The 13337-nt window shown below is 42.0% G+C and overlaps 1 protein-coding gene across 1 annotated transcript in view; it reads right to left on the reverse strand.

Annotated features, from left to right (window-relative positions):
* Positions 1-799: 799 nt before the first annotated feature.
* LOC137996930 (NF-kappa-B inhibitor-interacting Ras-like protein 2) overlaps positions 800-13337 on the reverse strand; it is a 13231-nt gene continuing 693 nt past the window's right edge. Inside the window, exons 2-7 of the mRNA XM_068842574.1 lie at positions 7670-7765; positions 6424-6471; positions 5181-5273; positions 4507-4600; positions 2545-2631; positions 800-1896 (exon numbers count right to left, since the gene is read on the reverse strand). Of these exons, the coding sequence (XP_068698675.1) occupies positions 1781-1896; positions 2545-2631; positions 4507-4600; positions 5181-5273; positions 6424-6471; positions 7670-7765 (534 nt within the window). The 3' untranslated portion in view covers positions 800-1780. The remainder of the gene's footprint in view (positions 1897-2544; positions 2632-4506; positions 4601-5180; positions 5274-6423; positions 6472-7669; positions 7766-13337) is intronic.

Genomic DNA, 13337 nt, shown 5'->3' on the forward strand with positions numbered 1-13337 from the left:
CACGTAGTTTCGGGCTTTCAGACTTTTAAACTCGTGTTTTGCATATATAATAAGCTACTTTTACACGCTGAAATTTTGAACTAGCGAGTAAATGACGTCACTTTTCCCTAGATCCAACCCTCTGAGGTCCAATAGGTCAGTTTTGGACAGTCACTTTTCCCTGGAACGAACCCTCCAATCGGTCAGTTTTGAACGTGAGTAATGGCGGACCGCGAAATCCAAAACTCACACTGAAAGTAGACGGCCTTTGGACAAAACTCAAAGCTCAAAATTTTGCCAGTCAGGTGTTACGCAAACCCACTTTCAAAATCTGAAGAAAAAAAGGAAGTTATTTTTTTGATCACCGGGACACTTTAAACACTGTTCACTTGATAATCCCTGTATTATCGCTCGGCGACAAACAATGCAAAAGGTCGGTCCCCAAACTTCACGACAAAGCTAAATTACTCTTCAGCAGCGATATTTTATGGAAGACTTAAATGTTTTTTTTGAGAGTGTGGTGTCTTGATCTTCAGTGCGGGATGAAACGGAAAGAAGAGGTTCCTATAGAGTAAGAACTCCGGGTTCAAGTCCAATCCACGGATATGATGTATTTTCACAAGTAACTGTCAACTTTATTGTCAATTTTCACTCGTGAATTTGTGCGGTCTGGAATCCTTATGCGATATAAGGCGAGATTGCTGTCATAATTTTGTTGGCGAACGGGACTTTAGGCGTGATGCCCAACGAGTTTGCCAAGCAGAAAGGTATCTGATGAGTCCCCTTGGTCTAACTATGGTAAGACTAACCACGAAAAATGTATTTTCACAAGTAACTGTCAACTTTATTATGATATTTTAGTTCCTTATTTTCTCGGCTACCACAAGTCCTGGAACACAGTGTCCTAAATTAACGATAACAAGTAAATTCAAAGCTAATTACGAATTAACGATAATCGTTAATTAAGGAAAGGGTTCATGTTCATTTCACAGCGCCCATCCCCATTCTCCGCGCGGCTCAGCCGCTAGTTAATTTGCATCTCACGCCAACAATACACTTTATTCCAAAATGGCCGCCATTTTAGTATTTTTTGTTTTATTACAAATTGGCCCTTTTGGCTTCGCTTTCAAACGAATATTTAACCTTGAACGAGGCCAAAAGGGCCAATTTGCAATTAAACAAAATAATTTGGCGCCCATTTTGAATAAGGTGCATACCGCCACAATCTTGGGCAAAACAGATGGGAAATTTGAAACCCCCCTCTCCCCCCCTCCCCCCCCCAAAATCAAGGATGGGAAAATGGCGCGTTTTGGCTTTTGCGCGGCTTTATCCTTGCTTTGGGGGGGGGGGGGGGGGGATGGGGGTTTGCTGTTCCATTTTATTCTGTCCAAGATTGCAGTTACACAGGCTAAACCAATTATAAAGAGGAGTTAAGTTTTTGCAATTCCCACCCACGACCTGCTCCCGTCTGACCTTGTAGCTCAGTCGGTAGAGCAGCGGTGATCCAGCCCGAAGGTCGTGGGTTCAATTCCCACCCTGGTCAGAGTTTTTCTCTGTCCTTGTGTGGGCCCAATTCCATTAGTAGGGCTAACGCTCACATGGTTTACATGGGTTTTAAAGAGCACTTCACATTACCCCTACAGTAGTTAATTCTCTTGTGAACCAGCCATAGCACCGTTGACAAGCACTTGTTTAGTTCTGATTGGTTTGTTTCATTGCCGGCATCTTTCGTGATTGATTTTGCGTCCTGCTTCTTGAGAACGAACGAACATTGCAATGCCAACAAGCGTTATCCGTCATTTTATTCCTTGGTGACATCCAGACCAGAATCCTTCGACACCGACATACTTTTGCTGGTTTTACGCATGGAGAGAAATCGCTTCACTTCTGAGTGTCCAGACTGAAGATATCCTTTGCCTGAAATTAAACGAAATTATAAGGGTGTTTAGCCTTTCGACATTGACTGCTCGATTAATAAGAGAGAATTCTTGGAAAAACGGTTGCTTGGGGCGAGTGTAGTCGGTCTGTTGCCAATTTGGGAGCTAAACAGCATATTTAACAAGAAAAGCCAACAACAGCTCTGCACGCTCTACAAGAGCGTCACTGCAGAAATTACGACGGCTACGGCAACGAAAACGTCACTTCAAAATATAAACTTTGTGCTGCCGTTTAGTACTTCACCATTTATTCCTAAATTATTGCTCACGTTGCACAATATGGGAGACAAACCACATGGATAAACTGATAAGAACGATTTTGGACTAAGATTAAAGAATAGGCCATTCCATCCGTGTCGTCAAAACCTTTTTCATAAAAGCCTTTTCCGTTAAACGACCTTTTTCACAACCCATTTTCGCCACACCAAACCACCGTCGGCTTCCACTGATACCACCCTCGTAGCTGAAAGAACTACCAACGTTAAATAAAGTGACTTTACCTTTTACCTTTTTACGAAAGCCAATTGTCGAATGCTCGCTTGTGTTTTACCGAATTATGATTGGTTCGTTTCATTTAATTAAAGGTCCAACAATGGAGACCTTTTTTTTTCTCTTTTTGAGCACTCACCTGCGCATGAAACCATTCTTGATGTTATCCACACAAACGGGTCTTGTAGCGCCTTCCTGTCTCCAACGTATACTTCCGTCACTCGAACTGAAAAGGGATTTTAGAGCGTTTTTGCATGACGTCACAGCGGCCATGTTGGTTGTTCCAAAACAAAGAAATGGCAGCCATGATGGTGTACCAAACTAATCCTCCGGGAATTGAACTCTATTTTTATGCAAATAGTTTCTTTTGTTTCAGTAATTCAATATGGCTGCTGGTCACGTGAGTGAAAACGCTCCATAGGAACTCAGGCTCATGACATGGACATACTAAATTGATATGACAAGTAAGCTACTTGTTTGTCCAAGAAAAGGGCAGAAATTAGGGAGCTTTAAGCAAATGACGTTTTTGAGCGACGAAAGGCAGCCGGAAGGAGCTGTTTTCCTTTTTAACTTATCTTGACACTTCCACATTTATATTACCAAGAATCTTTTATCTTTTAAACTTATTGCCAAGAGATCCTTTTGGGAACTGGTGCCTTTAAAGGTTGGCAGGGAGCCTGCGCACTTCAGGCCTAGCAGGGAGGTATCCATGACAACCCTGTGAGCGGGAACCATCCCAACTTGGAGCCACCAACTGGCACCGTCACACTGAAATGATACTCGCCTGACCCCATATTTTCCACGATTTGATATTCCAGAGGGTAGGGAGGGCCGGGAGCCTGAATCCGCAAAGATTCGCTTGAATGCAACGACAAACTGATCCGCAAAGATCAGCTGAAAAGCCTGCAAAGAGCCACGCAAGCAAAGGGTATGGGGAAACCGTTGACTGCATTCCCTCTATATTAACTTTGCCTAAATTGCATTTGGCCATATTTTGAAACAATCACTTTATATGGGAGACTAGAAAGTACTGCCATGTATTTCAAGGGTCAACTGACAGTACTTTCTTTTTTTCGTTTATCTTCTTGTCGCAGTTAACAGATAATTATTATTTTTCAATAGTTTTGAAGGTTTATCCTTGACATAACTGATGAATAACATATTAGGTTTGGTTCACCAGTTTCAGCACCCGTACTCCTTCAATTTGACCACTGTATGTTTTTACTGTTACATGTATGTAGTCTCATCGATCAGTAGTCCATTTAGAAGATTACACCAAGCCGACGAACAAGCCGACCACATTGCTGAAGGAAAGGACAGACCACAACACCGGGAACTCCATGCCCTACTCTTTTCAACTATATGTGAGATGTCCCACTGAGTTTACATACGGTTTATCGTCCTTACTGTCCTTATCCGAGAAGACTAGAGACTCTAACCATTTCTCCTCACTTACTATAAGACCCTGAGTGCTAGTCCGGCCGGAGTCGAACTTATGGCCTCGTGCATGGCAGCCCGGTGCTCAACCAACTGAGCCAACGGTGCGCGTTGCAAAAAACTGCAAAAATATTCAAGGTTTTAGAACCATAAGGCAAAAATAGTCTTTTCCTCTGTCCTTTGCTTCTCCTATCTTCTGTGCGACGGTAATTGCCCCTTCTTTTCTCATTAGATACTTAGCTAAGTGAAGAGCGAACTGGATTTTTGTGCAGGTATTCGCGGGTTTGAAACCTGGCTAAACCAAAACTAGGAGTCTGTAAACAACTGAGGCGAAAGCGCTGTTCGTTAAATTCCGTGAAACGTTACAAAACAAACACAGTATTTCGCAGAGCAGGGAACTCACAGGGAACTGAGTTCCAGAACTGAATTTCCAACTTTGGAGTCTGAGCCATTCTCGCCCCCAAATCTGGCCAACATGGGATAATTTTTCGAAAAGGCATATTGCGTATGAGGGCTATGCAAGCAAAAACTGCCATAGGGTAAGTCAACTGGGACTTTGCCCAGTGCTGAAAACGCGTATAAATTTGCTAAAAGACTACTACAAAAAGTTGAAGGGGAATTATAAACGTTTCCCAAACTAAAATAATTATTAAAATGACGATACCTTTCTCAGCCTCTGCCCACTTTTTAATGGCAGTCGAATCACACTCCCGTTCCTTGATGATATCAGTCTTTGTTGCTATAACAACAATTGGGAACTGTAGACAAAATATTTCTGATGGTTATATTTTACACAGTGTCATGAATGTGTCAGAAATGAAGTTTGAAGGTTATCTTGCACTGGAAAATTCTTTTTGCAGCTTGTGTTACAACGTTTAGCTCTACAAACAACAAATCCTTATTTGACTCAATACACCCTGTCCACACTACAATCGTGGACAAATTCTTTTGGGACATTTGCTTCTATCTCAGTCCAGTACACATTTTTGGGACTTCAGGCAACCCCCCCTCCCCCCCCTTCGAAACCAATCAATGTTGGGCATAAACTGGTCCACTTTCAGTCCTGCACACTGTTTTCACTTCATTTCCCCCCCCCCCCCCAAGCAACATTGAATGGGAAGGGGGGAGGGGGTTGCAAAATAATCCAGAATGTGATAAAAAGTGAGTTGAAAGATAAAACGCTGATTTGTCCCAAAGACTTTGTCCGTGACTGTGGCTGTTGGAATTGTAGGAAAAACACTTGTTCTTTTTCCAGGAATGAATGAAATTTCTAGAGAATTGCAATTAGGAAGTTTCCAAGTTAAAACCAAGACTTTGAAAGAGTAGTATATTACTTACATCTTTTCCCCTAATTCTATCGATCTCTTTCTTGATACTTTGAATCTGCTGGAAGGATTTCTTTGATGTCACACTGAAGACAAGAAGAATTCCCTACAATGAAAAGAAACCATTCCCTTCACTGCAAACTCCTGCCAAAATATTAACATCAACTATCATGCGATGACACATGCAGTATTTCTCACATCCAGAGATTTTAAAAGACACTTTTATTTGCTTTTTCTGTTCAAGTCTAGACTTACTTACAGCGTAATACGGTTTCCGAAAATAAATAAAATGAAACAAATAAACACAACCAGTACAGTGGAGTCCTGCTCATCCAAATGCAGGTTTTTCTTCAAAATATTCAAATCATACACATTTACAGCAAAGATAGTAAACATTTATCAACAAACAGCGGGGTGCTGGTCTCTGACATTTCAGTGACCAGCTAGAAATAAACCACGAAGATGAAATTTGATCCTTGTTACACTTCAATTACACCATATGTTGAATTTCTCATGAATTCACGCCTTAAAAAGTTTTTCATCATTGTAGATGCTGTATTGGTATTTTGACTGCTCTGCTTTGCTTTCTTGAGGAGATTGAAATTCACTCTTTGTGCGCTGAGCATTTAAAATTCTGCATGAAACAATAGCCTCCATATTATCTGCACCTTTCCAAACTTTAAAACATCAGGCTGATGTTTTCAAGTTTTGATTCATAAACCTGGCACATTCGCAAGCGCAGCAGTGTCCCTTTAAGAGAAAACTATATCACAAAATAGAAGTTTACAGTCTCCTGCCTTTTACGATATTCAAAAACAAGACATACTGTAAACCCTCTATTACTTATGAGATCTTTATCATACCATATCTTTTCAATTTTGCATTTTCATTTCAAAATTAACATTAGAAAAAGGTAACCATTCCAAGTGGAGTCCACTGCTAAAAAAGCAATCACATGCAACAATAATGGTGATAATTGTTAAGTGGAGAGCATCAACAATTATTGTTTACACTATCCACTGATTTTTTTTAAATCTCAAAATTCTAAAAATTCTCGTACACTGTAATTCAAAAATTAGTGGCATATACAATGTTCTTAACACATTAAACAACAACCACAAGAGCACAAGCATCAGAAAGGAACATACAGTGCAATTTACATGTATCCTAAAACAGTTTTGTTTCTCAAGTGCAAAGCAAAAAAAAAACACTGTTTAGTTAAAACAAAGAAATATTTCATTAAAAAATGAACTTACATCGGCCAGATTAAGGTAGTGTTTAGAAAGTTCACCATTGCTGGTATCCTGTAAAAGACCAAAAATCAGCATAAATAATAAACAATGCAATAAAGTGAAGGTACATGTAGCTTTGTTTCTCAACATAATTGCAATATTAAATCCCGATAAATGAGATGAAGCGATGCATATTAATTTTTCCCACGGTCACTTTGGGATATTTGGAAAAAATCCTCATACAAGAGCCAACCCTATAGACTACATGTACCTTAATGGCCTGGCTCCCACAAGTCTTGTCTAACTCTGTGGCAGAGCATCTGAACTACAATGTAGCAATAATTTTTGGAAAGTCATACATGTAGCTTCAACTCCTGCGAAGGAGCACTCAGAGGTTTTCAAGTATTCTTGAGTCGAATTAGAATAGATTTAGATGAGCATTTATGTAAAATTAGGATAAAATTTAGGGAATTAAGTTTTACACAACATTTCAATGTCGCCATGACATCATTCTCAAGTGACAAGAAAAATCTATAACCTGACTAATTTATACGGTGTGAGATGAAAGGAATGATTAGCATAACTATCTCTATTAAACATGTAGTGTTGTAACATGTATGTATGCTAAGACTATTGATAAGCACTTAGAGAAAAGGACTTAAAGAAGGACCATATAATTAAAACTGTCTGCGACCTTACAAGTAACCTTTCCATCCTGAAGAAATGTAACAGAAAACTAAGCGGCAAGTACGAAAGTAAGACCGGATTAATTCGGATCACTCAGCTCGGGTCAAGCAAAAAACGGTTTTGTAAGCCAAAACTACATTTGTGCAGATTAGCTTAAAGATTAGGGCTAAGGTGATTTCTTGAGGCCTTATCATCTTTTTAAGTCGATCTGAGGTGAGTGATCCGAGTTGATCTGGTCCGACTTTTGCATCTGGCTGAAAACTAGACCATCTTATTTATGAGATGCTGTTCATAAGAAAGAAGAAACCAAGCTTCAACATGCAATTGGACTCTATTCGCACAAAACTACATTGTAAGGGATCTAAGGAAGGGACCAACAAGGCCTTGGTCTTCCTTATTTTTGGCCCAAAGCTACATGTACAATGTAGCAGACCTACAAGGCATAGGCATTTCTGTACCAAGTTATGCTGAGAGCTATATACTCCTTTCCCCCATAACAACTGTATATAGGTCTGGATCCGCAACTGCAGAACCTGTCACCAGCATGATTTGCCACCTACGATGATCAACTCAAGCACCTCACCACAGATGCAGTATCAAAGATCCTAATCCTCTCTTTCACTCCTCTGTCAGTTTCCAGCTGAACTTCATAAATATCCTCAATTGTTCGAAACGTTGGCTGATAAAAAATTAATAAACATAAATTAATCATAATTTGCAAAGTTTTACTTTCTTAAATGGTCACGTCACTCTTACCAGTGCAGTCATGCAAATGGCACTTGACAGGGAAATAATTTTTATTCGGACCCCCGCCTGGGGGCATGAGCGAGGCATTCACTTTTTATGATAGTGAAAAGCAGTCAAGTCCTCATTCCCTGGGGGCAAAAGTGAAGAGTAAACCCCCCCCCCCCCCCCCCACCTCCTAATGTTCCACCCAAACATCTCCAAGTGTTGAAAAAATATTGTTGGCAGCCATGAAGCTAATACATTGATTTCAAGTGGCCAGTGCAACTAGGTATTTTCATAGTTCAGTTCACATTGACAATGAAACACAAAAAACAAAAAAAAAAACAGCCATGTGGGATACTGCTATTGAAGATTATTACGCCCTGAGAAAAACACCCATGATTCATGACTATTACATGGGTAATAATGCTTTGTAGAGCACTCACAGATGCAATGTCAATCATCATGTACATCACTGTTTAATTTACCATATGGCACGAAAATGAAACTTGTTGACCATGGAGTGTCAGATAAGGGGATGCCCAACATGGCAACTGATATTGCTATAAAAGTGTCGTCAAGTTCATCCACATCAATCCAGTCAGAGAAATGGCATACTGTTACAAGGTAGGCTATGCATGAAGATGTCTTGGCTTATAATCTGTTATGGTAGTGTCGGGATCAGGAGCCATCTCATCGGTTCTTTTGTTGACTTCGATCCATACTGTGCACAGGTACTACAGTTTGTGCACATATCAAAGACTGCTTGTCTCATCCCAGGCCAGATTAATACTTCTCCTGCCATGTGTATATTTGTCTCAGGACCAAAGTGATTTGCATGGATTTTGAGCAGCATCAGCGCTTGCATAGATTGTGGTATCATCACCTGTGCTCCTTTGTAGATAAAGCCATTATCAATTGTTAGCTCGTCCCAGTAGGGCCAGTACAGCCATAGTGGTTGTGGTACCTGCTTTCTTTTATCCGGCCAGCCCTGAGCGATTGTGATCATTAATGTGGAAAGATGTTCATCCTTTTTGGCCTCGTTGCATAGGCAAGATTCTGTGGTTTCTGTGAGGCGTGGGTTGTGAGTGTCGGATTCCTTAGTGAGTTCTGTCCTGAAGTCTTCGACGCCCGTGATCCTGGCATGCACTGGGGTGGGCAGTGCAGCTCTTGAGAGGGTGCCTGCCAGGTGGAGTGAGGCTCCTTTCTTGTATTAATTTTGATGGAGAAGCGGTAACTCTGCAGTCTCATTAGCATTTTCTGGAGCTGTGCTGGTGCTTTGTGCTGGGTTTTTTAAAAAATATTTTCCATACAGTACAGCCAGTGGTAACATTTTCCAAATGCATTGCAAATGACTAAGCATTCTTTTTCGATTTGTCAGTATCGTTGTTCTGTGGTGTTGAGGCTGTTTGATGTGTATGCTACAGGTTGGAGGCATCCTTCACTATGCCGCTGGACAAGGGCACTGCCCACGACTTCTTTGCTTGCATCGACTTGAAGTATCATCGAACTTAACTATTAGAGTGTAATGTGAAGTGCTACTTTTCTACCCATATGAAACACGTGAGCTTTAGCCCTACTAATGGAAATGGGCCCACACAAGGACAGAGAAAAACTCTGATCAGGGTGTTGTCTGGATCTGCTTGCATTCCTCGATCAGTTACGATGTTGCCTATAAATTTGACTTGTTATAGTTTGAACTGTAGTTTGCTCTGGTTTAGTTTTATGTTCTTCATTGAGCAGTGCTCCATAAGGGCAACAAGACGGCGGTCATGGTCTTTCTCGGCTTCTTGGTAGGTTGTGCTTTCTCCAAAGACAAGAATATCATTGCAATGCACAGTACTTGAGGGGTGCTTCAGATACCAAATGGAAGCGTAGCCATCAGTATCTCCCGTAGGACATGTGCATTGTTGCCATGAGTGACGATGCTTCATCGAGGGGTATGTGTAGAAAGCCTTCTCTGACATCCACTAGTGAGAAGCATTGGCATGGCAGAGTCTGTGGAGTTGTTCAGACATTGTTGGCATTAAGTATACTGGTCTCAGAATACCCTTATTGATTGTTTGGCTGGGGTCAATACAGATCCTTGTTTTCTTTGGTGTCTCTTTGATGACCTCATTGGAGCACTAAGAGGTGGGTTCCTCCACTTTCTCCATGATACCAGCAATGGCATGTCTGTCAAGGGCTTCTTTTTCTTTTATGCATTTGGCTACAGGGACTCAATGGATCGGCATTTGTACTTGGGAGACATCGGCCTTCGAGGTTCTCAGGATACTGTTGTTTTATGTTTTCTTGTATGAGTTTCACAGGTGGGGCCAGGCGTCTTTTGGAAGGGATAATTATGGGTTTTGAGGGTGACGGCGTGGTCGGGTCCCCGTACCTCTTGTCCTTGTTGGGTTGGTCAAGATTTGACATCCTTGGGTGTACTATTGGTTTTGGCTGTTGGGCTCCCTGGGTCTGGGCTTGTATGTGACGAGCTGGCTTGGTAGGTGGGGGACTCTCTTTCTTGTAGAGTTTTTTTACTGCTGATGTGAGGGAAAAACTGCTGATGGTGATGAGTTCCAGTGCGCCCACACAATTGAACCAACAGACAAGGGGCTGGTTTGTTCATCATGACAATGACATCTCTAGGGAGTATCTGGAATGTAAGGGATTCGTATCTTTTGTTTCGTTCCCACAGAAGGTCAATCTGTCCCAGTGGCTGGACATCGCCATACGAATGAAGTAGGTAAGGTGACTTTCTTAGTTTCATGTTTGGCATCAACCTGAGAAGGACATATTCAGTCAGGATATTGCAGGTGGCAGCTGTGTCTATCTGGAATGCCATTGGCGAGGGTTGGAAGGGTAACAAAGTACTTTTTCTTTGCGGGGTCTGTGTGGACACTGTGTACCTGTCGTGTTTCCGGGGAGTTGCACTGTTGTTGGTAGTCATCAGTGTAGTATTCCACAGGGTGTTGATCAGGTGTGGTGTGTTGCAGATGTGGGTTTTGATCGCGGGGGGTACCGGTTGTGATTGGCCTGAAGGGGTTCTGTTTCCTCGGCCCCAGCCCTGAAGTTGCCATTGGGCAGTTTTCTGTATCAAGACAGACCCTGGAAAAGTGGTCATTAATTCCATACTTTGTGCCATTTTCAGGACATGTTTTCCAGGTGTGAGGGTCTCGTCAGTCCCCGCACCAAAAGCAGGTTCCAGGCTCCCACTTTAGTTTTATTTGTTTATGGCTAATCCAGTGTACTTGTTCCTCAAGTACCAATAGATCCCGCGTAACGAAGTCGTAATTTGTCCATCCAGATCCATGGTTTTTTCCAATCATCAGCTGTTATCTGCGGTTCGATGGCGTAGCGGACCACCTGCAAAGCTTCGACCGGCAATGCCGATCGTAGAACCACTATTTCCAGCAAAGGTTTCTTTTAATAATTCGCTCTCTCCATCTCAGGGTTTTTTGCTAACTTTCTGTTCTCTGCTTGGATCTAGCAGTCATTGAATCTGAGTTCAAAGTTCTTGAAATTTTCTGATATATTCCCGCCAAGTTTCAATTCGGGTCGTCTGAGGTTTGCCATAACTGTTTGAAAAGTCGGCTGCCACTGTTTCACTTAATGTATGTTTAGTCTCCGCGAATGCTTCTCTTGTCGACTTGTTGGGTCAATCCCACTATTCTGACACCATGTCGGCCAGGACAGATGAGGCAGGCTGTAATGATAACTCAATGAACACAGTCTTTATTCCACACTCGATCACAAGGGTCTCGGTTAGAACCAGAACAACAACAACAAGCTCTAGGTAGCCCGGATGTAGGGCCTAAGTAAAAGTGATGGGACAACAATATGACTTATCCTTCAAAACAATACAGGGGCTGCGGAGAAGGAGGGGCAGTGTTGTTTTCTACTACACCTCACCCCCCCCCCCCCAAAAAAAAAAAAAACACACTTTCAAAAATACCCTGCAGCCCCTGCAATGGAAGCTGGCACAATACCAAAACATCCAGTTTCAAAACCTTCCATTTGGCATTTGGGAAGGGCTGGGGCTTCAGAAAAGTGGACCATCCACGGAGAAACAATTCTTGCGTGTGTGCGTGTGTGAGAGAGTTTGTGATGTTAAGTATAACTAAGGGCGCTTTCCTTTTGTCAGAACTGGACGGCCAGACCCATCACTTTGCAAAGAAAATGCAACCATTTGAAGGAACACTTGCATGATATTCCCTCGTAATCTTCTGGAGGAGTATATATGATCCTCGAAGTGTGTTAATTTCAATGTGTTGTAGAGTTATTCCTTCCAAATGTCTGGCCGGTCAGTTCTGTTAAATGGAAAGCACCCTAAGATAGATTTCAGTTTATAGCAGACCAGTGCCAACTCTCCAGGTTTTGCCAGGGGCGTTCTGGTTTTTTCTCTTTTCTGCCCGCAAAGACCTGAAATATCCTGGCTTTTTCCAGATTCAGACAAGGAGTGAAATAAGTGTGAATTCTATTTGGTCCCTTTGCTTCACGATCGATCGCATGCTACACGCTGGTTCCTTGCATTGCATGCGCTGTCTGAGGTCTGGGGACTAACTTGCTCGATTTCATGCATTGCTGGACATGCTTTCGTCATAAGTGCCGGTATGATGAACAAAATGGCTTCAGGGAGAGCGTGAGCATGATCATGATGATGAAGATTTGTCAAATTCAAGGCTTAACTACAGAATACCCCGCCACTCTAAGTTGTACCCCTTAAAATTGGGATATTTGGCTACGCAGTTTGTGTACGCTCTTTCTTTTTTATGTTTTTAGGACGAGAAATAGACACGCTACGGGGCTACGTGGCTAATTGGGGCTACTTGGCTATGGGGCTACGTGGCTACATGGCTAAGCAGCTACGGAGCTGCACAGTTCAATGTATATTACCTCGTTCTTCAATGATCTATGAGCCGAAGTGAACAAGAACGGGCTAAACTTCAGAATACCTGGTGACTCATTAAATCCTGCTACCGCAGTCCCGCAGTCGACATAATATACAGAATATTTTTATATAAACATTACAAAATATGCCGCTTGCATTGAACACGTTGGTGTTCACCTTGTTGGTCCTTGCTACCGCAGTCTCGAAGTTGGCAAAATTAACAAAAACTAGTTTACTGATTAGGCCTAAACATTCTCGTAAAATTTTAGCTTTCATTCTGTGGTTCAGTCAATTACACTTTTCACGAGATCATGTGAAGCATAAAGCACTCGTTTACTGATTAAGCCTAAGCACTCGTTGCAGTGATTACTAAGGCCTAAGAACTCTCGTAAAATTTTAACTTTCATTTTGCAGTGCGGTGAACTACACTTTTCATCAACTGCGGGACTGCGAACCGCGGTACCACTCTATTTCAACACTTAGTTCATTGTTCATTGACTGCGGGACTGCGGACCGCTGTAGCACTTCATTTCAACACTTAGTTCATGTAGCCACGTAGCCACGTAGCCATGTAGCCACGTACATGTGGCCGCGTAGTCGTGTAGCCGCGTAGCCCACGTAGTGTGTCTACTTCTCGTTCTAAAAACATAAA

Source organism: Montipora foliosa, chromosome 3, assembly GCF_036669935.1.
Source record: "Montipora foliosa isolate CH-2021 chromosome 3, ASM3666993v2, whole genome shotgun sequence".
Classification (NCBI taxonomy): Eukaryota; Metazoa; Cnidaria; class Anthozoa; order Scleractinia; family Acroporidae; genus Montipora; species Montipora foliosa.